This window comes from Anomaloglossus baeobatrachus, chromosome 11 (genome assembly GCF_048569485.1).
Source record: "Anomaloglossus baeobatrachus isolate aAnoBae1 chromosome 11, aAnoBae1.hap1, whole genome shotgun sequence".
NCBI classification, from domain to species: Eukaryota; Metazoa; Chordata; class Amphibia; order Anura; family Aromobatidae; genus Anomaloglossus; species Anomaloglossus baeobatrachus.
In genome coordinates this window covers 178,922,709-178,946,754 of record NC_134363.1, presented here as the reverse complement: position 1 = coordinate 178,946,754, position 24,046 = coordinate 178,922,709, and the positions used below count along the sequence as shown (strand labels likewise).

The 24,046-nt window shown below is 45.6% G+C and overlaps 1 protein-coding gene across 1 annotated transcript in view; it reads right to left on the bottom strand.

Annotated features, from left to right (window-relative positions):
- Positions 1 to 288: 288 nt before the first annotated feature.
- The window catches only part of LOC142257000 (indolethylamine N-methyltransferase-like), a 42,803-nt gene continuing 19,045 nt past the window's right edge, over positions 289 to 24,046 (bottom strand). The window contains exons 3-5 of the mRNA XM_075329044.1: positions 23,772 to 23,893; positions 14,123 to 14,129; positions 289 to 995 (exon numbers count right to left, since the gene is read on the bottom strand). Coding sequence (XP_075185159.1) covers positions 692 to 995; positions 14,123 to 14,129; positions 23,772 to 23,893 — 433 coding nt within the window. The 3' untranslated portion in view covers positions 289 to 691. The remainder of the gene's footprint in view (positions 996 to 14,122; positions 14,130 to 23,771; positions 23,894 to 24,046) is intronic.

Genomic DNA, 24,046 nt, shown 5'->3' with positions numbered 1-24,046 from the left:
CTGATGTCACTGGTGACCAATCAGTAGCCACCTTGTCATCAAAGACATCACGCACATGCTCAGTGTGGCTGCATGAACACTTAGGCTCAGGATGGTACAAAACTCTAGCCACCTGATACCTCAAGTGATGGCCAGGTGGCGCTGCAGAGTTAACCGACCTCAATGTGTGACTTAATGAGGAGACTACATAAGTAAATGTTTTTAAACTATAGAGCAAGTGTTAAAAATCCAGCCATAAAAGGGAAGAAACAGTTAATGTGAAATTCATACCTTTATTATACTATACAAACAAAGTAAGCAGGAAACATGGGAAACAAAGCAACAATGAAAGATGAGCAGATCCCAAGACATCAAGATCAGAGGCTGCTCCAGATGGTGAAGCCACGTCTTAGCATAAATCCACAATAAGTTCTAAACATAGGGGCCCTTAATATATTTAGAACATAAAGTCTAGAACTTTTATCTTACAAGTATGATCCTGTTACACATGTATATGGAAGATATTTCCTGTGATACATGATGTTCCTCACATATTATACTGAAAGCAGGATTATATTATTATATACCCATACCACTCAACGCAAATTGCAGATATCAACATCTGAATAAAAACAGGTCACACATCTTGAGAATATTATATATTATTTTAACATATACATATAACTCTTGACATGTGGACTCTACTTTTTGCTTACACCGTATCCTTATGAGCTGCAATGAATATGCCAGCCTTATAGTCAATAAGGTCACTTACATTTGTTCTCTTCTTAACCTTACAATTATCAATTACAAAACCTGCATCAACCAGAGCTTTCCTGACAAAATCCTCATCATGATTGAGAAGGTGATATTTATGTTTACCAGCTGTTGCATACGTTGCCTCTAAACATCCAATTAATATAATGTGTCCTCCAGGTTTCAGCAACTGTGAGAACTTCCTGACATTTCTCATGTATTCATCTTTATCTTTGCTAATAAACTCTAAAAGGCAAAAACTGATGATAAGGAAATAGAGCGAAGGAAGGAAGGATCCAGCACAAATCCTCGTGGTTAAAAGTAAAAAAACATCCTTTATTTCAAAAGTTTAAAAGATCTTCAGAGACCGGGAGTAGGAAAAATATTTACAATGGACGCATAGGTGAACTTTACGCGTTTCGGACTTGGGGGGTAAAAACAACGGAGTCCTTAATCATAAGTGACCTATGCTTAGCTGGAAGCAACTCATATAGGGGAGGAAGTGAAATACACACCAGGAAAAGGGGCGGAAATGAAAAAAATCGTAGGTGGAAGGAAAAGATGCGATTTTACGTTTTCTTCCCCTTCTTGAACAGGATGTTACATTGAAGTCTGTTCTTTCTAATGGAGTTAACATTGTGGCGAAGAGAGCATGCACAGTCGGTAACATGATCGCACCAACCGCTTACACAGTTCGTAACCCTAAGAAAACATGGCTTAGTGTTTCAGGCTCTTACAAATGTAATTCCAGTCGCTGCGGTCTATGTAAGTTTATGAATACCACCAAAGTCATCACTAGTGTTGATAATACAGATTATAGGATTAACTCATTTATCAATTGTGCCACTACTCATGTAGTGTACAAAGCCACATGTTCTACCTGTAACATGAGTTACATCGGTTGTACATCCAGACCTTTGAGAACAAGGATATCTGAACACACTAGGATAACATCTTGCCTTGAACCAACTACTTCTAATAATCTTCCATCACAAAAACGTTCCCTGTCGGGTCTTTCCCGACACTTCATGGAACACCATTCTGCAGATTTTTCTTCGCTCACAGTCACTGGTGTTGAATTTGTTCCCAAGCCATTCCGAGGAGGTGACTGGTTTCAGGCACTTTTACACACAGAGGCTAAATGGATACTTAAACTAAATACCAGACATCCGCATGGCATGAACTATCGTTTTGATTTGAGATATATTTTCTGATCATTTATACCCAATCCTGTTCATTTCCCAATATAACCCCCCCCCATCCCCTCCCCTTCCCCCCCTCCCCACCCCCCACCCCCAGTTCGTATAGTACATTATTACATTGGGATGCTGACATAGATTATTTTGCCTGCACATTTATTTGTGAGATTTTGTTATTTTTCAAATTGACATCTTTATCATTGACATCATATACATTTCATATATATATATTCTGCATTTACTATTTAATTTGTCTTGTCCCCCCCCCTTCCCCCCCCCAGTTTGCATATTATATCATTACATTGGGATGTTAACATGGATTATTTTGCCTGCACATTTATTTGTAGGATTTTGTCATTATTTAAATTGACATCTTTATTATCAACATCTTATACACTTCATACATATATATATATATTTTTTTTTATTTATTAATTATTTTGTCCTTTGTTGGTATTTATCTTACAATCATGATATATGGTGTTCATTTTTTCATCAATTTATATCGATTTTCATTTATTTGCTGTGGTCATGGAAGATTTGCTAATCTTGTCTTTTCTGCTTATAACCCATTTATTTTCATGTGATTTTTGGTTAATATTCTTCTATATATGGGTATCTATTCATATATAATATTATGGTTATATATTTATCTCATGTATGTTGAACGCCTTTTTGTCTCTTAATTGAAGTGGGTACAGGTGGTTTGGCCTTTTCCTTCCACCTACGATTTTTTTCATTTCCGCCCCTTTTCCTGGTGTGTATTTCACTTCCTCCCCTATATGAGTTGCTTCCAGCTAAGCATAGGTCACTTATGATTAAGGACTCCGTTGTTTTTACCCCCCAAGTCCGAAACGCGTAAAATTCACCTATGCGTACATTGTAAATATTTTTCCTACTCCCGGTCTCTGAAGATCTTTTAAACTTTTGAAATAAAGGATGTTTTTTTACTTTTAACCACGAGGATTTGTGCTGGATCCTTCCTTCCTTCGCTCTATTTCCTCATTACCTTGGCTGGCCTGGACCTTCCAGCGGATCCGTGCACCCAGGAGATCACAGCAGTGGAGTCGGCAGCTGAGCTGAAATATCTTCATTTTCACGTCTAGTTTATGGTCCCCTTTTCGTGCTCCCTGCCACTCTCGGTGGACTGCCTTCATCCTCTTTTTGGTCACAGGTTTATTGAACTATTATATACTAGTGTGGATATTATGTGCCAGTGACTGGATTCGTTTCCATATCATCGCGTCAGAGACCGGAGTAGTACTTATTTAAAAAGAAGATTTGTTTTGCTGGAGTTTTTTCTGTGGTTAATTTGCAACTTACATATTTTCACACCATATATATATATTTTTTTTTTTCTCTTTCTAACATGGACACCTCCTCCTTTCTGGATAATGAGGAACGCCGCAGAAGGGTGGATACGGTCTTTTCAGAACCAATTGATTCACGTCCTATACTGAATAATGATTCACATGGTGATAATTTATACACATTTTGGGACCTAGAAAGATTGTCTATACAAAGGTTGAAAACATGGTGGGATTCGATGACCCTGAAAAAGTATATTGAAAAAGAGATGGTTCCTAGAGGACTAAGGATTAAAAAAATCCCCACCTTTATTTTCTCGGACAATTTTATGGAGGAGTGGAATGCCATACTAACATCCTGCTCATTAAAATTAATGGACTTAATTGTGAAGGAGGAATTATCACGTATCTCTGATCTGGACAGTAAGATAAAAGGTGTACATGATCATCTTGTGAAAAATTATGACAAATCTGATTTTGATAAGTTGAATTCCCGTTTTAAGAATACAGTAGATAAGATTGAATCAGAGATTATGGAACTGAAGCAGGGCAAGTATCATAGGGATATCAGAGACTATGAGTCAAAACAGGTATATACATGGCAAAATGCCAAAAAGAATAAATCAATCTTGAAAAGACGCCAGCAGAACCCCCACAATGAATGATCGGTCAATTTTTCCTCAACAGATTTGGATTCTACTGATGGCAGTGTGGGCTCACATGAATCCGCCAGAGACACTTATACCTCACGGCATACAAAAAACTTGTTGCCCACAAGAAACGTAAACCGCGGAGAGGGGGGAGGAAGCATAGACATTACAGAAGAGAGATATCCCCTACGCTCCAGGAGACGCCGATTTTGGAGGAATTAAATAAACCTGAATCCCCTGATATTGCCATTATTAACCTTTCTGCTTGTTCCTTGGACTCCTCTCAAATTAAAGTCTTACAGAAAGGTCTCAATTTTGCTCCCATAAATCGAGCCAACCTTTTTCAAACTATCAAAGATGTGAATAAATTTATCAGAAATCTGACCGTTAAGAGACACTTCTTCAACACCAATAAAGGGACCCAGGACGAAGATTTCGTCCCAACGACAACAATAGATACCATCACTCACATCCCACTCCATTTGGATCTTAAAGAACAGATTGCAATTTCCAATCTTCAGGATTTGGGTGACCCATCTCCCGTCTTAACCGAGCCACCTCCTTTTTCTACCAGTAATCCATACTTCTACCCGGTGGCCTCCAGAGTGCCAGCAATGGACACCTTTCAGGATGTTATTGAGATGGAGATCAGACGTATTCTTACTTCTGCCTCTGGATTTCAAGATAATCTATCCATACCAGAGAGAAAGGCTCTTAAGTCTCTGAGAAATAATGAGTAGAGATGAGCGAACCGGTCGCGGTTCGGCTCGAGGTTGGTTCGCCGAACGGACCTCCCGTTCGAGTTCGGTTCGTCGAACGTTCGACGAACCGAACTCGAACTGCATAGGAAACAATGGCAGGCAATCACAAACACAGAAAAACACCTAGAAAACACCCTCAAAGGTGTCCAAAAGGTCACAAACAACTCACAACACATGGAAAAGTGACAAGGACATATACTCATGCGAAAACAAAAGAGCTGGACAAGGAAAAAGAGGAGGACACACAGATATATGAGTATATGCAAGGAAACATCGATTCCATTAATGTGCAACTTGAGCCCTGCTCATTCTTGGCTTCCAATCTTGATAAATTGCCTGAGCTCGCCACGTACGTCTTGGGGATCTTGTCGTGTCCTGCAGCCAGCGTTCTCTCGGAACCTGTCTTCAGTGCTGCTGTGGGTCTGCTGGCAGATAAGCACACGTGTCTGTCCACTGACAATGTGGACATGGCTCTCAGAGGACTTTTCTTCCCCTGGGTCAGCCAGGGGACGGGAAAGGCACGCGTATTTTTGAGAGTGCTTCATGCAAAGCATCTTTTTCTTTTTCAAAAGGGAGCTCAACCGATGCCAGTCAAGTGGGGTGTGTGTGGCCCAGTGAGTGGCAACCAGGGAGACTGTGGTTGGAGTCCCCTCGCTGTGTCTCTAAAAGAACCAAGATGAACAAGTCATGGCTCTCAGAGGACTTTTCTTCCCCTGGGTCAGCCAGGGGACGGGAAAGGCACGCGTATTTTTGAGAGTGCTTCATGCAAAGCATCTTTTTCTTTTTCAAAAGGGAGCTCAACCGATGCCAGTCAAGTGGGGTGTGTGTGGCCCAGTGAGTGGAAACGAGGGAGACTGTGGTTGGAGTCCCCTCGCTGTGTCTCTAAAAGAACCAAGATGAACAAGTCATGGCTCTCAGAGGACTTTTCTTCCCCTGGGTCAGCCAGGGGACGGGAAAGGCACGCGTATTTTTGAGAGTGCTTCATGCAAAGCATCTTTTTCTTTTTCAAAAGGGAGCTCAACCGATGCCAGTCAAGTGGGGTGTGTGTGGCCCAGTGAGTGGAAACGAGGGAGACTGTGGTTGGAGTCCCCTCGCTGTGTCTCTAAAAGAACCAAGATGAACAAGTCATGGCTCTCAGAGGACTTTTCTTCCCCTGGGTCAGCCAGGGGACGGGAAAGGCACGCGTATTTTTGAGAGTGCTTCATGCAAAGCATCTTTTTCTTTTTCAAAAGGGGGCTCAACCGATGCCAGTCAAGTGGGGTGTGTGTGGCCCAGTGAGTGGAAACGAGGGAGACTGTGGTTGGAGTCCCCTCGCTGTGTCTCTAAAAGAACCAAGATGAACAAGTCATGGCTCTCAGAGGACTTTTCTTCCCCTGGGTCAGCCAGGGGACGGGAAAGGCACGCGTATTTTTGAGAGTGCTTCATGCAAAGCATCTTTTTCTTTTTCAAAAGGGAGCTCAACCGATGCCAGTCAAGTGGGGTGTGTGTGGCCCAGTGAGTGGCAACGAGGGAGACTGTGGTTGGAGTCCCCTCGCTGTGTCTCTAAAAGAACCAAGATGAACAAGTCATGGCTCTCAGAGGACTTTTCTTCCCCTGGGTCAGCCAGGGGACGGGAAAGGCACGCGTATTTTTGAGAGTGCTTCATGCAAAGCATCTTTTTCTTTTTCAAAAGGGAGCTCAACCGATGCCAGTCAAGTGGGGTGTGTGTGGCCCAGTGAGTGGCAACCAGGGAGACTGTGGTTGGAGTCCCCTCGCTGTGTCTCTAAAAGAACCAAGATGAACAAGTCATGGCTCTCAGAGGACTTTTCTTCCCCTGGGTCAGCCAGGGGACGGGAAAGGCACGCGTATTTTTGAGAGTGCTTCATGCAAAGCATCTTTTTCTTTTTCAAAAGGGAGCTCAACCGATGCCAGTCAAGTGGGGTGTGTGTGGCCCAGTGAGTGGCAACCAGGGAGACTGTGGTTGGAGTCCCCTCGCTGTGTCTCTAAAAGAACCAAGATGAACAAGTCATGGCTCTCAGAGGACTTTTCTTCCCCTGGGTCAGCCAGGGGACGGGAAAGGCACGCGTATTTTTGAGAGTGCTTCATGCAAAGCATCTTTTTCTTTTTCAAAAGGGAGCTCAACCGATGCCAGTCAAGTGGGGTGTGTGTGGCCCAGTGAGTGGCAACGAGGGAGACTGTGGTTGGAGTCCCCTCGCTGTGTCTCTAAAAGAACCAAGATGAACAAGTCATGGCTCTCAGAGGACTTTTCTTCCCCTGGGTCAGCCAGGGGACGGGAAAGGCACGCGTATTTTTGAGAGTGCTTCATGCAAAGCATCTTTTTCTTTTTCAAAAGGGAGCTCAACCGATGCCAGTCAAGTGGGGTGTGTGTGGCCCAGTGAGTGGCAACCAGGGAGACTGTGGTTGGAGTCCCCTCGCTGTGTCTCTAAAAGAACCAAGATGAACAAGTCATGGCTCTCAGAGGACTTTTCTTCCCCTGGGTCAGCCAGGGGACGGGAAAGGCACGCGTATTTTTGAGAGTGCTTCATGCAAAGCATCTTTTTCTTTTTCAAAAGGGAGCTCAACCGATGCCAGTCAAGTGGGGTGTGTGTGGCCCAGTGAGTGGCAACGAGGGAGACTGTGGTTGGAGTCCCCTCGCTGTGTCTCTAAAAGAACCAAGATGAACAAGTCATGGCTCTCAGAGGACTTTTCTTCCCCTGGGTCAGCCAGGGGACGGGAAAGGCACGCGTATTTTTGAGAGTGCTTCATGCAAAGCATCTTTTTCTTTTTCAAAAGGGAGCTCAACCGATGCCAGTCAAGTGGGGTGTGTGTGGCCCAGTGAGTGGCAACCAGGGAGACTGTGGTTGGAGTCCCCTCGCTGTGTCTCTAAAAGAACCAAGATGAACAAGTCATGGCTCTCAGAGGACTTTTCTTCCCCTGGGTCAGCCAGGGGACGGGAAAGGCACGCGTATTTTTGAGAGTGCTTCATGCAAAGCATCTTTTTCTTTTTCAAAAGGGAGCTCAACCGATGCCAGTCAAGTGGGGTGTGTGTGGCCCAGTGAGTGGAAACGAGGGAGACTGTGGTTGGAGTCCCCTCGCTGTGTCTCTAAAAGAACCAAGATGAACAAGTCATGGCTCTCAGAGGACTTTTCTTCCCCTGGGTCAGCCAGGGGACGGGAAAGGCACGCGTATTTTTGAGAGTGCTTCATGCAAAGCATCTTTTTCTTTTTCAAAAGGGAGCTCAACCGATGCCAGTCAAGTGGGGTGTGTGTGGCCCAGTGAGTGGCAACCAGGGAGACTGTGGTTGGAGTCCCCTCGCTGTGTCTCTAAAAGAACCAAGATGAACAAGTCATGGCTCTCAGAGGACTTTTCTTCCCCTGGGTCAGCCAGGGGACGGGAAAGGCACGCGTATTTTTGAGAGTGCTTCATGCAAAGCATCTTTTTCTTTTTCAAAAGGGAGCTCAACCGATGCCAGTCAAGTGGGGTGTGTGTGGCCCAGTGAGTGGCAACGAGGGAGACTGTGGTTGGAGTCCCCTCGCTGTGTCTCTAAAAGAACCAAGATGAACAAGTCATGGCTCTCAGAGGACTTTTCTTCCCCTGGGTCAGCCAGGGGACGGGAAAGGCACGCGTATTTTTGAGAGTGCTTCATGCAAAGCATCTTTTTCTTTTTCAAAAGGGAGCTCAACCGATGCCAGTCAAGTGGGGTGTGTGTGGCCCAGTGAGTGGCAACCAGGGAGACTGTGGTTGGAGTCCCCTCGCTGTGTCTCTAAAAGAACCAAGATGAACAAGTCATGGCTCTCAGAGGACTTTTCTTCCCCTGGGTCAGCCAGGGGACGGGAAAGGCACGCGTATTTTTGAAAGTGCTTCATGCAAAGCATCTTTTTCTTTTTCAAAAGGGAGCTCAACCGATGCCAGTCAAGTGGAGTGTGTGTGGCCCAGTGAGTGGAAACGAGGGAGACTGTGGTTGGAGTCCCCTCGCTGTGTCTCTAAAAGAACCAAGATGAACAAGTCATGGCTCTCAGAGGACTTTTCTTCCCCTGGGTCAGCCAGGGGACGGGAAAGGCACGCGTATTTTTGAGAGTGCTTCATGCAAAGCATCTTTTTCTTTTTCAAAAGGGAGCTCAACCGATGCCAGTCAAGTGGGGTGTGTGTGGCCCAGTGAGTGGAAACGAGGGAGACTGTGGTTGGAGTCCCCTCGCTGTGTCTCTAAAAGAACCAAGATGAACAAGTCATGGCTCTCAGAGGACTTTTCTTCCCCTGGGTCAGCCAGGGGACGGGAAAGGCACGCGTATTTTTGAGAGTGCTTCATGCAAAGCATCTTTTTCTTTTTCAAAAGGGAGCTCAACCGATGCCAGTCAAGTGGGGTGTGTGTGGCCCAGTGAGTGGCAACGAGGGAGACTGTGGTTGGAGTGCCCTCGCTGTGTCTCTAAAAGAACCAAGATGAACAAGTCATGGCTCTCAGAGGACTTTTCTTCCCCTGGGTCAGCCAGGGGACGGGAAAGGCACGCGTATTTTTGAGAGTGCTTCATGCAAAGCATCTTTTTCTTTTTCAAAAGGGAGCTCAACCGATGCCAGTCAAGTGGGGTGTGTGTGGCCCAGTGAGTGGAAACGAGGGAGACTGTGGTTGGAGTCCCCTCGCTGTGTTATACATGCTTTTAGAAGGGCATGACATGGCTTGGAGGTTGACTTTCATAAAATGCAAACTGTTGGCTACCAAAATGCTGCCTTTCCAACAACTGTGGTTATAGGCAATGAGGAACATACTGATGAAGATGAGACGCAGATACCCGATTGGGATGACAACTTAAATATTCGGTCAGGGCAAGAAGAGGCTCGGTCTGAGGGGGAGGGGAGTGCAAACACAACAATTGATGATGAAGTTCTAGATCCCACCTACTGTCAACCCCCAGTCAGGCACTCGAGGAGGTCAACAGAGGCGGTGGAGGAGGATGCAACCGACGACGAAATTACCTTGCGCCTTCCTGGACAGAGTCGGAGCACTGGTAGCACGTCTACAACTGCATCCTCAGCCACCACTCTGCCTATGAGCATTATTCGGGGTGCATCAACAGGTCGCATGGCCTCTAAGCCTTGCCTAGCCTGTTCCTTTTTTGACATAGAAAAAGATCGCCCAAATCATGTGATATGTAAAATTTGTCATGATTCTCTTAGTAGAGGTCAAAACCTCAGCAGTTTGACAACTTCTTCCATGAATCGTCACATGAATAAATATCATAGGTCCCGGTGGGAAGCTCACTGTGCTGCAATGCGGCCTAGCGGAGCGAACCATCCACCGCCCGCCCCTTCCAGTGCATCCGCGCGCTCTTCATCTTCTAGGACTGTGGGGACAGCTGTCACACCTGTTTTTCCACGCAAAACTTCCACCACTGTAACCGCAACAGGCAGTTTGCTTGGTAGGTCGTCAGTTGGTTTGGAAGGGGAAACAAGTGAGTGTGTACAGCTCTCTCAGACATCGATAGCACCTACGTTGGATGAAGGCAACATCATGTCTCCGCCTGCACTTTCCTCACAAACCTGCATTTTTCCAGGGACACCCTACTCAACACCGTCTACACACAGCAGCCAGATCTCTGTCCCTCAGATGTGGTCAAATAAAAGGCCACTTCCTCCGACCCATGACAAAGCTAAGAGGTTGACTCTATCCCTCTGTAAGCTGTTGGCTACCGAAATGCTGCCTTTCCGCCTAGTGGACACACAGGATTTTAGAGACCTTATGTCTGTCGCTGTGCCCCAGTACCAGATGCCTAGTCGCCACTACTTCTCTAAGAAAGGTGTGCCCGCGCTACACCAGCATGTCGCACACAACATCACCGCTTCCTTGAGAAACTCTGTGTGTGAACGGGTGCATTTCACCACCGATACTTGGACCAGTAAGCATGGACAGGGACGTTACATGTCGCTGACTGGGCACTGGGTAACTATGTTGATAGATGGTGAAGGGTCTGCTGCACAAGTCTTGCCGTCCCCACGACTTGTGTGTCAATCCTCTGTCTGTCCAAGTTCCGCCACTGCTTCTGCATCCTCCACCTCATCTGGGTCCTCCACCTCCGCCCCAAGCCTGCCTGGTCAGGCCACCAGCGTTCTCACTGCGCAGAAGGAATCACGCACCCCTCATTACTATGCTGGCAGCAGAGCGCAACGGCATCAGGCGGTCTTTAGCTTGACATGTCTTGGGAATAAGAGTCACACAGCTGAGGAGTTGTGGTCAGCTCTGCGGTCCGAGTTTAATAAATGGTTGTCTCCACTCAACCTGCAGCCTGGTAAGGCCGTGTGCGACAATGCTGCAAACCTGGGTGCGGCCCTTCGCCTGGGCAAGGTGACACACGTGCCTTGTATGGCTCACGTGTTGAACCTTGTTGTCCAGCAATTTTTAACACACTATCCCGGCCTAGATGGCCTTCTGACCAGGGCACGTAAACTGTCTGCAGTGCTCACTTCCGCCGTTCAACCGCCGCAGCTGAGCGACTTGCATCGCTCCAGAAGTCTTTCGGCCTGCCGGTTCATCGCCTGAAATGCGATGTGGCGACACGCTGGAATTCAACTCTCCACATGTTACAGCGACTGTGGCAGCACCGGCGAGCCCTGGTGCAATACGTCATGATGTATAGCCTGGGCCAACGAGATGCAGAAGTGGCGCAGATCACCCTGATGGAGTGATCTCAGATCAAGGACCTATGCACCGTTCTGCACAGTTTCGACATGGCGACGAATATGTTTAGCGCTGACAATGCCATTATCAGCATGACGATTACAGTCATTTACATGCTGGAGCACACGCTAAACACTATTCGGAGTCAGGGGGTGGGACAACAGGAAGGGGAGTAACTACAGGAGGATTCATATGCGCAAGACACAACAACATCACCAAGGTCCAGACGTTCATCATCACCAACGCGGCAGGCATGGGACCATGGGGGACAGGGATCAACAAGGGCGCATGGTAGCAGGCGAGATGTTGAGGAAGGTGCAGGAGGACATGAAGATATGGAGGACGAACTGTCCATGGACATGGAAGACTCAGCGGATGAGGGAGACCTTGGTCAAAATTCAGTTGAAAGAGGTTGGGGGGAGATGTCAGAGGAAGAAAGAACGGTTAGCACCTCTATGCCACAAACACAGCGTGGACTTGGTCCGCATGGCTGCGCAAGACACATGAGTGCCTTCTTGTTGCACTACCTCCAACATGACCCTCGGATTGTCAAAATTAGAAGTGATGATGACTACTGGCTTGCCACACTATTAGATCCCCGGGACAAGTCCAAATTTTGTGACATAATTCCACCCATAGAAAGGGACGCACGTATGCTGGAGTATCAGCATAAGCTGTTACTCGATCTTAGCTCGGCTTTTACACCAAACAACCGTGCAGGTGAAGGGAGTGATTCTCCCAGTTGTAACTTGACAAACATGGGACGGCATCGTCATCTTCAACAGTCTACCCGTACCAGTAGGACCGTATCTGGTGCTGGTAACAGCAATTTTATGGAATATTTTCATAATTTTTTTAGACCCTCCTTTGCAGGGCCACCAGAGACAACAAGTCTGACACATAGTCAACGGATGGAGAGGATGATACAGGAGTATCTCCAAATGAACATCGATGCAATGACTTTGCAAATGGAGCCTTGCTCCTTTTGGGCTTCAAATCTAGAAAAATTGACAGAGCTCTCCAGTTACGCCTTGGAGATTTTGTCGTGTGCAGCTGCCAGCGTTGTCTCTGAACGTGTCTTCTTCAGTGCTGCTGGGTGTGTGCTGACAGATAAGCGCACGCGTCTGTCCAGTGACAATGTGGACACACTGACGTTCATCAAAATGAACAAGTCATGGATCCAGAAGGAATTTACTACCCCTGTGTCATCCTGGGGAGAGTAAATGCTTGTGGATTTGGAATGTGCTTGATGCAAATCAAAACATCCTGTTTGCAACTAGGGCACAAGTGCTGCCACTGATGGGGTGTCTGTGTGCCCAATGTTGGGAAAAAAGGTAGACTCCGCTTGGAGTAACCCTTTCTTGATGTGTTTTTTAAAAATGATACAAGATGAACAGATCTGAAGGCAAGATGAAGGCAACATCATGTCTCCGCCTGCACTTTTCTCACAAACCTGCATTTTTCCAGGGACACCCTACTCAACACCGTCTACAGACAGCAGCCAGATCTCTTTCCCTCAGATGTGGTCAAATAAAAGGCCACTTACTGCGACCCATGACAAAGCTAAGTGGTTGACTCTATCCCTCTGTAAGCTGTTGGCTACCGAAATGCTGCCTTTACGCGTAGTGGACACACAGGATTTTACAGACCTTATGTCTGTCGCTGTGCCCCAGTACCACATGCCCAATCACCACTGCTTCTCCAAGAAAAGCATGCCCGCGCTACACCAGCATGTCGCACACAACATCACCACTTCCTTGAGAAAATCTGTGTGCGACAGGGTGCATTTCAACACAGATACTTGGACCAGTAAGCATAGACAGGGTCATTACATGTCACTGACTGGGCACTGGCAAACTATGGTGAGAGATGGAGAAGGGTCTGCTGTACAAGTCTTGCCGTCCCCACGAGTTGTTTCAATCCTTGTTCTGTATGTAGAAGTTAATACACTGCTTCTGCCTCTTCAACCTCGTGTGGGTCCTCTACCTTGGCGCAAACCCTGTGTGGTCAGGCCACCCTTCCTTGCAACTGCGCACAAGGACTACCACACACCTCCTTACTATGCTGGCAGCAGAGCTCAATGCCATCAGGCGGTCAAAGCTTTACTTTGAAATGTATGGGAAATGTGAGTCACACCGCTATTACAGAGAATAGTAGTCAGGCAGGGTCAAAACATTAATTGAGGAACAGGAACAGAATGGGACGGCCAGGAAAGAATCAGAAAACAAGCAGAGTTGAAATGCGTATCGGCCAACAAGGTACATAAACAGCAAGCAGGAAAAGTAGTCAGGTAACAAGCACACAAAATCATAAAACTGAACTGGGGGTAAAATTAACCAGAGGTTCATAGCTATGTCTGGCAGTGGTCTGCAGACAGGATGGGCATAAAAAAGGGTGTGGTGTCTTCCCATTGGTTGTAGCTGAATGATGGTATTTCATCTGTGAGATACCCACCAGCTACATTCAGCCAGAGATTCTGCATCTGTCAAGGTAATGCAGCCCAGTGGGTGAGCATAACCTGCGTCCACCTGCGCCGCTGGCATCGACTACTCTCACATCATCAGCACTATTCATGAAAGGAACACGTTGTCACCTGGCAACCGGAGTACAAATTGACGGAGCGGACTACGTTGGTGACTTAACAGCCGTGTGCGGCAATGATGCAAACCTGGCTGCGGGCCATCCTCAGGGCAATGTGACACACGTGCCTTTTAGGGCTCACGTGTTGAACCGAATTCGCCAGCAATTTTTAAAACACCATCACGGCCTACATGGCCTTGTGCAGTGGGCACGCTCGCTATGTGCTCACTTCCATCGTGCGCACACAGCAGCTCAACAACTTTCATCACTCCGGAAGTCTTAGGGTCTGGCAGTTAAACGCCGTAAATGCGATGTTTCGACACGCAGGAATTGGAATCTGCACATGTTGCAGCGTGTGTGGCAGCACCGCAGAGCCCTGCTGAAATACGGTAAGACATATAGCCTGGGATAACTTGATCCAGAGGTGGTGCAGATCACGCTGCTGGAGTGGTGTCAGATCAAGGACCTATGCACCCTGCTACACAGTTTTGAAATGTCGACGAAGATGTTTAGCACTGGCAATGTCATTCTCAGCGTGACAATTCTGGTCATCTACATGATGGAGCACACTGTAATTATTATTCTGAGTCAGGTGTTGGGACAAGAGGAAGGGGAGGAAGTACAGGAGGAGTCATATGCGGAAGGGATAACAAGATCTACGAGGTCCAGATGGTCAGCGGCACCTATGCGGCATTCATGGTGAGGGAGAGGGATTAACAAGGGCGCATAGTATCAGCAAAAAGTGTTGATGAAAGTGCAGGAGCCCATGAAGAAATGGAGGACGAACTGGCGATGGGCATGGAAGACTCAGCAGATGAGTGAGAGCTTGCTCACATTTCGGTTGTGCGAGGTTGTGGGTAGAGGGCAGAGGAAGGATGCACGATTCTCACCTCTCTGCCACCAACACACCAAGGACTTGGTCCTCCTGGATGCACAAGACACATGAGCGCCTTCTTGCTGCACTACCTACATGACCCTCGGATTGTATGAATTTGAACTAATCCTGAATACTGGGTTGCCACACTGTTAGATCCCCGGTACAAGACAAAATTTGGCGAACTAATTCCTGCCATAGAAATAGACGCACGTATACAGGAGTATCTGCAGAATGTGGTACGCAATCTTAGATCTACTTGTCCACTAAACACCAGTGCTGCACAGAGTGAATCTCAACGCTTTGTCATGGATAGGAGGAAATGGTCTTTTACTTGTCCACATCGGAGGGACCGAGGGATGGCTGCTGTGCTGAGATGGCGTTGAGTACGGTGTCCCTGCACAGTTGCACTTTTGGTCATATCCCAAAATGAGTTGAAAAAGGACAGATGCTGTTGGAAAGGGGAACAGGTGTGTTGGAAAGGGGAAAAAGTTTTGGTCCGTGGATTTGGTGGTTAAGCAACTGTAACATTTGCTGAAGAAACAACATCTGTTACAGTGGGACTGGCAGATTTGGATAAAGTGGTATATAATCTGTGACCGCTATATAACGAAAATTAATAAGAAAAGAAAGAGAAAGGTAGATATCCCCATCAGCAGTCAGTGTCCACCGTGCTCCCAGTTGGAAAAGGAGAGGTTGGCAACTTGAAGGTTTGGTGGAGGATACAGAGCTGTGTGGCTATGAAACTAATAGTAGCCTGAACCGAGTTAGACGCCATTCGGATCTGGAGACTGTGAGCCCTGTTAGCGTCACAGGGTCCACATGCCCACCCAGCCCAGGAACTCCCTGTTAACAACACAGGGGCCATTGAGTACGCTGACCGTGTGCGTAGGGGCCACACCTGTGGACAGCAGGCGCATCAGCAGCAGCAGGCCTGTTAATGCCACTGGGTTGCACAAGCAGGACTGTTAGGACAGGAGCTGGTCTTAACCGTTCTGCGTTACCAACTGTGGTGGTGGCCTGCATCCACCACCCGATCCCTGCCTACCTCTGGCCTAAAGCCGCAATGGGTTCAACACATGGAGGTGTGCTCTTTCGGAGCATAATAGAAGACTGCGCACCTCCTTTTTGGCTCCAGCCCCTTTTATAACCTGGGTCCGCCCCAAACCAGGGTGAACCACAATGCACCTCCTGGAGACAAAAGTAGAGTGACACGTCATGAGTGGCATAACTAGCGTCCTATTTGGAAACGCAACTTCAATGATGACCTCATGGCTGCCATGACCCAAACACCTCACCAGTCATCGTCTGAGCATCAATAATGCGGTGACAAGTCATAGGTGTGGGCCTCTGCAAGCCATTTGGGAGGACACCTGATGCCCTGTGGTCTATATGGGACCCCCACATCAGGGCCAGGGCCAAAGAGTTCATTACCGGACCTAGTCTCTGATGCAGGAAGTGCCTGAGCATGCTCAGTAGCATGAAATACAGTCTCTGAAAAAAGACTATCAGCTTTAGCATGGTGTCTATGCCCAAAACAGGACTTAGACCCGGCACGGAATGCAAGCACCTGTGCAAAGAGGCTTTTCACACTTAGTGTGGGAGCATGCGCTGTATCCCGAAATGAAAACTTAGCGTCAGGAATGGCACAGTCAGGCTGAGCATACTCACTAGGCGAAACACTGTAATTATGCTGCAGCTGGGGTACATCGGCACACGCATGCGCACTAGCTGCCTCTCCACACTTAGACGTGGAGGGGAAATTTGTCTTGGAGATGCTGTCTATGAACAGAAGGAAAAGCTAAAGGAAGCCTGACTTTCTATCCCTCCGAATTATGAAATGCAGCAATGAATTCCATGAGTTTGCTATAACATTAGCGTAGCAAAATGTGCATGAGGGTGTGATGTAGAGGTGCTAGAAATAGCTTGTCACCAGTGGGGCACTAATGGAATACAACAGCCAGTTCTATGATGCCACAAAATGGCAGTATTTTGTGCTATCATTATAGCTTATTAAAAACAGAGCACGAGGTTGTCATGCAGAGGTGCTGCACATAGATTTGCAGTAGTGTGAATTGACAAAAGTACAATAGCCACGTTTAGGATACAACTAGGTACAGTGAGTGTTTGCTAGTAAAATTGCTTAGTTTAAAAAAGTTGTAGTGTGCAATGCAGGCAGACGTGCTATGCAAATGTCTTTGCACTAGTGGGACTATAGCAAAGTCCAATAGCCACGTATAGGATGCCACTAGGTACACTGAGTGTGTGCTAGTATAATGGCTTCGTTATAATTTGTTGGAGTGTGCAACGCAGGCAGATGCGCTCTGCAAATGTCTTGGCACTAGTGGGACTATAGCAAAGTCCAATAGCCACGTATAGGATGCCACTAGGTACACTGAGTGTTTGCTAGTATAATGGATGAGTTTAAAAAAGATAGAGTGTGCAATGCAGGCAGACGTGCTGCAAATAACGTTCCAATACTGTGAATTGACAAAAGTACAATAGCCACGTTTAGGATACAACTAGGTACAGTGAGTGTTTGCTAGTATAATGGCTTCGTTAAAATTAGTTGGAGTGTGCAACGCAGGCAGATGCGCTCTGCAAATGTCTTGGCACTAGTGGGACTATAGCAAAGTCCAATAGCCACGTATAGGATGCCACTAGGTACACTGAGTGTTTGCTAGTATAATGGCTTCGTTATAATTTGTTGGAGTGTGCAACGCAGGCAGATGCGCTCTGCAAATGTCTTGGCACTAGTGGGACTATAGCAAAGTCCAATAGCCACGTATAGGATGCCACTAGGTACACTGAGTGTTTGCTAGTATAATGGCTGAGTTTAAAAAACTTGGAGTGTGCAATGCAGGCAGATGTGCTCTGCTAATGTCTTTGCACTAGTGGGACTATAGCAAAGTCCAATAGCCACGTATAGGATGCCACTAGGTACACTGAGTGTGTGCTAGTATAATGGCTTAGTTATAATTCGTTGGAGTGTGCAACGCAGGCAGACGTGCTGCAAATGTCTTGGCACTAGTGGGACTATAGCAAAGTCCAATAGCCACGTATAGGATGCCACTAGGTACACTGAGTGTTTGCTAGTATAATGGCTTCGTTATAATTTGTTGGAGTGTGCAACGCAGGCAGATGCGCTCTGCAAATGTCTTGGCACTAGTGGGACTATAGCAAAGTCCAATAGCCACGTATAGGATGCCACTAGGTACACTGAGTGTTTGCTAGTATAATGGATGAGTTTAAAAAAGATAGAGTGTGCAATGCAGGCAGACGTGCTGCAAATAACGTTCCAATACTGTGAATTGACAAAAGTACAATAGCCACGTTTAGGATACAACTAGGTACAGTGAGTGTTTGCTAGTATAATGGCTTCGTTAAAATTAGTTGGAGTGTGCAACGCAGGCAGATGCGCTCTGCAAATGTCTTGGCACTAGTGGGACTATAGCAAAGTCCAATAGCCACGTATAGGATGCCACTAGGTACACTGAGTGTTTGCTAGTATAATGGCTTCGTTATAATTAGTTGGAGTGTGCAACGCAGGCAGATGCGCTCTGCAAATGTCTTGGCACTAGTGGGACTATAGCAAAGTCCAATAGCCACGTATAGGATGCCACTAGGTACACTGAGTGTTTGCTAGTATAATGGCTGAGTTTAAAAAACTTGGAGTGTGCAATGCAGGCAGATGTGCTCTGCTAATGTCTTTGCACTAGTGGGACTATAGCAAAGTCCAATAGCCACGTATAGGATGCCACTAGGTACACTGAGTGTGTGCTAGTATAATGGCTTAGTTATAATTCGTTGGAGTGTGCAACGCAGGCAGACGTGCTGCAAATGTCTTGGCACTAGTGGGACTATAGCAAAGTCCAATAGCCACGTATAGGATGCCACTAGGTACACTGAGTGTTTGCTAGTATAATGGCTTCGTTATAATTTGTTGGAGTGTGCAACGCAGGCAGATGCGCTCTGCAAATGTCTTGGCCCTAGTGGGACTATAGCAAAGTCCAATAGCCACGTATAGGATGCCACTAGGTACACTGAGTGTTTGCTAGTATAATGGCTGAGTTTAAAAAACTTGGAGTGTGCAATGCAGGCAGATGTGCTCTGCTAATGTCTTTGCACTAGTGGGACTATAGCAAAGTCCAATAGCCACGTATAGGATGCCACTAGGTACACTGAGTGTGTGCTAGTATAATGGCTTAGTTATAATTCGTTGGAGTGTGCAACGCAGGCAGACGTGCTGCAAATGTCTTGGCACTAGTGGGACTATAGCAAAGTCCAATAGCCACGTATAGGATGCCACTAGGTACACTGAGTGTTTGCTAGTATAATGGCTTCGTTATAATTTGTTGGAGTGTGCAACGCAGGCAGATGCGCTCTGCAAATGTCTTGGCCCTAGTGGGACTATAGCAAAGTCCAATAGCCACGTATAGGATGCCACTAGGTACACTGAGTGTTTGCTAGTATAATGGCTGAGTTTAAAAAACTTGGAGTGTGCAATGCAGGCAGATGTGCTCTGCTAATGTCTTTGCACTAGTGGGACTATAGCAAAGTCCAATAGCCACGTATAGGATGCCACTAGGTACACTGAGTGTGTGCTAGTATAATGGCTTAGTTATAATTCGTTGGAGTGTGCAACGCAGGCAGACGTGCTGCAAATGTCTTGGCACTAGTGGGACTATAGCAAAGTCCAATAGCCACGTATAGGATGCCACTAGGTACACTGAGTGTTTGCTAGTATAATGGCTTCGTTATAATTTGTTGGAGTGTGCAACGCAGGCAGATGCGCTCTGCAAATGTCTTGGCCCTAGTGGGACTATAGCAAAGTCCAATAGCCACGTATAGGATGCCACTAGGTACACTGAGTGTTTGCTAGTATAATGGCTGAGTTTAAAAAACTTGGAGTGTGCAATGCAGGCAGATGTGCTCTGCTAATGTCTTGGCACTAGTGGGACTATAGCAAAGTCCAATAGCCACGTATAGGATGCCACTAGGTACACTGAGTGTTTGCTAGTAAAATTGCTTAGTTTAAAAAACTTGGAGTGTGCAATGCAGGCAGATGTGCTCTGCAAATGTCTTTGCACTAGTGGGACTATAGCAAAGTCCAATAGCCACAGATAGGATGCCACTAGGTACACTGAGTGTTTGCTAGTATAATGGCTTACTTAGAATGAGTTGGAGTGTGCAGAGGACAAGAGGGTACAGTGGCAGGATTGTGGTGCTCTGGGTAGAGGAATGGAAGCCTGCCTTTCTATTCCCTCCTAATGGTGAAATGCAGGGAGGAAATCCCTGACCTGGGCTACACAGACGCTGTTGCTGTTTGCAGGACCTGTCACCTATGGCTCTCTGACCCTGCCGGTACGAGCCCTTAAAAGGACTGCTAGAATGTGCTCTCCCTAAGCTGTCTAACGCTGTGTATGCAGCGCATACAGCTGTATCGGCGATAGGACAAAGGACGGAACTGCGACAGTGATGTCTGACACCAAAGACGCAGAAGGCAGATAATGGCGTCCGTGAAGAAAATGTCCGGTTTTATAATGCAGGGACATGTGACATGCAGATCCTATCACACATGCCGTTGCTTCTCTGCCTCAAAGTCCACTTAGGTGTGTGTGTGTCTGTGATTGGCTGACATGCTGGCCAGCCCCACAAGACGCGCGCGCTTAGGGAAGGAAGACAAGAAAAAAAAAAAAAAAATGGCGATCGCCATTATAGAAACAGCAGTGATCTGAAGGCGCTGTTCACGCACACTATACACTGAAATGTGATAATAGTTTGATTCACAGAGTGACTTACACTATTACAGCAGAAACCAAGCTAAGATTTAGCTGTTTTTTGGCTGCTAGAACCGTTCTCGAACGTTTCTAGAACTATCGAGTTTTTGCAAAAAGCTCGAGTTCTAGTTCGATCTAGAACATGCCCCAAAATCACTCGAGCCTAGAACTGGAGAACCACGAACCACGAACCGCGCTCAACTCTAATAATGAGTACATTGTGATTCGGAAAGCGGATAAAGGGGGATCAGTAGTCATACTGGACAGTTCACTTTATGAAAGGGAGATAAACTCCATATTAGATGATGTTACAACTTACAGGCGTTTATCTAGTGATCCCTCGATTGCTTTCCTGGGCAAGTTACAGAACATATTAACACATGGGTTTGACCGGGGCATCATTAATAAAAAAACCTATGATTACCTCCTCATTGACAAACCTATATGCCCGGTGTTCCAAGGGCTTCCCAAAATACATAAGGGCATTTTTCCACCTCCTTTGAGACCGATTGTGGCCAGTACAGGTTCCTTAACCAGCAATCTTAGCGACTGGTTGGACAATATCCTCCAACCCCTTATGAAACGTGCGACAGGCTATATTAGGGACACCAAAAGCTTACTACAAAATCTGGATAGAATAAACTTGACCACAAATTCGTTTTGGATTACCAGTGATGTAATCTCATTATACCCTTGTATTCCACATGATAAGGCCTTACAAGCCCTTTTCTTTCATTTGGAGAAATATAGCTCTTTAGATGACCATTTTAAGGAATACATTCTTATGGTCACTGGGTTCCTTTTGAGACACAACCATTTCCAATTCAATGGTTCTTATTATCTCCAGATTTCTGGGTGCCCTATGGGTGCTAGCTTTTCTTGTGCCCTGACCAATATTTATATGGCATACTGGGAGGAGCACTATGTTCACATTGATACCAACCCTTTCTTACATCAAATCTCCTGGTATGCCAGGTATATCGACGATCAGTTACTGATATGTAACACCCATGATCCAGGCACACCTCATGAGTTTGCAGAAGCTCTTAGTCTATACTTTAACAACAATAGTCTAAATTTGAAATTTACAGTAAATGTTCATTTACAGCAAGCACCTTTTTTAGATATTTGTCTATTTGGTAACTCCATTACAGGTACCATCGATTCCACTCTCTACAGGAAACCCATTAGTGGCAACACATCCCTTCATGCAGATAGTTGCCACATCCCCCACACTTTACTCAGTCTTCCTGTGGGGGAACTGTTTCGGGCAAAAAGACTCTGTTCCTCCGATCAAGCTTATTCCAAAGAAGCTTCCCACATTAAACATAGATTGAAAACCAGAGGTTATTCCAACCAAACAATCAATAGAGCATCGTCCATTGTAGACAATAGGACCCGTTCCAGTTTGTTACTAGATCGCATCAAACCCACTGCATATAAAGAAAAAATCACTTTTTCCACCCCATATAGTGTGGATTTTTTCCACATAAAAGATGCGATTTTACGTTTTCTTCCCCTTCTTGAACAGGATGTTACATTGAAGTCTGTTCTTTCTAATGGAGTTAACATTGTGGCGAAGAGAGCATGCACAGTCGGTAACATGATCGCACCAACTGCTTACACAGTTCGTAACCCTAAGAAAACATGGCTTAGTGTTTCAGGCTCTTACAAATGTAATTCCAGTCGCTGCGGTCTATGTAAGTTTATGAATACCACCAAAGTCATCACTAGTGTTGATAATACAGATTATAGGATTAACTCATTTATCAATTGTGCCACTACTCATGTAGTGTACAAAGCCACATGTTCTACCTGTAACATGAGTTACATCGGTTGTACATCCAGACCTTTGAGAACTAGGATATCTGAACACACTAGGATAACATCTTGCCTTGAACCAACTACTTCTAATAATCTTCCATCACAAAAACGTTCCCTGTCGGGTCTTTCCCGACACTTCATGGAACACCATTCTGCAGATTTTTCTTCGCTCACAGTCACTGGTGTTGAATTTGTTCCCAAGCCATTCCGAGGAGGTGACTGGTTTCAGGCACTTTTACACACAGAGGCTAAATGGATACTTAAACTAAATACCAGACATCCGCATGGCCTGAACTATCGTTCTGATTTGAGATATATTTTCTGATCATTTATACCCAATCCTGTTCATTTCCCCATATAACCCGCCCCCCTTCCCCCCCCCCCCTCCCCCCCCCCCCCCAGTTCGTATAGTACATTATTACATTGGGATGCTGACATAGATTATTTTGCCTGCACATTTATTTGTGAGATTTTGTTATTTTTCAAATTGACATCTTTATCATTGACATCATATACATTTCATATATATATATTCTGCATTTACTATTTAATTTGTCTTGTCCCCCCCCCCTTCCACCCCACCCCCCAGTTTGCATATTATATCATTACATTGGGATGTTAACATGGATTATTTTGCCTGCACATTTATTTGTAGGATTTTGTCATTATTTAAATTGACATCTTTATTATCAACATCTTATACACTTCATACATATATATATATATTTTTTTATTTATTAATTATTTTGTCCTTTGTTGGTATTTATCTTACAATCATGATATATGGTGTTCATTTTTTCATCAATTTATATCGATTTTCATTTATTTGCTGTGGTCATGGAAGATTTGCTAATCTTGTCTTTTCTGCTTATAACCCATTTATTCTCATGTGATTTTTGGTTAATATTCTTCTATATATGGGTATCTATTCATATATAATATTATGGTTATATATTTATCTCATGTATGTTGAACGCCTTTTTGTCTCTTAATTGAAGTGGGTACAGGTGGTTTGGCCTTTTCCTTCCACCTACGATTTTTTTCATTTCCGCCCCTTTTCCTGGTGTGTATTTCACTTCCTCCCCTATATGAGTTGCTTCCAGCTAAGCATAGGTCACTTATGATTAAGGACTCCGTTGTTTTTACCCCCCAAGTCTGAAACGCGTAAAGTTCACCTATGCGTCCATTGTAAATATTTTTCCTACTCCCGGTCTCTGAAGATCTTTTAAACTTTTGAAATAAAGGATGTTTTTTTACTTTTAACCACGAGGATTTGTGCTGGATCCTTCCTTCCTTCGCTCTATTTCCTCATTACCTTGGCTGGCCTGGACCTTCCAGCGGATCCGTGCACCCAGGAGATCACAGCAGTGGAGTCGGCAGCTGAGCTGAAATATCTTCATTTTCATCTCAAAAACTGATGATACAATCCGCTGGTGGTAAGAGGATCGGATCCACCATATTGTCTTTTCCAAGGTTACATTTTACAACATGTTGAAGAGCCGATCTCACTTTATTTTCTCTTTCCTGTGTCTGTTCACTGTAAAAAAAGAAAAAAGAGAAAAATGATGAAACTTTTTGTCTCACGGACATGGTCACTATTGTCCAGGGTGACATCAGGACTTGGGGGGATTACACTGGACTTTAAATACAGGAGAAGACTTAAATTCAACCAAATGGTGTATTACTACAG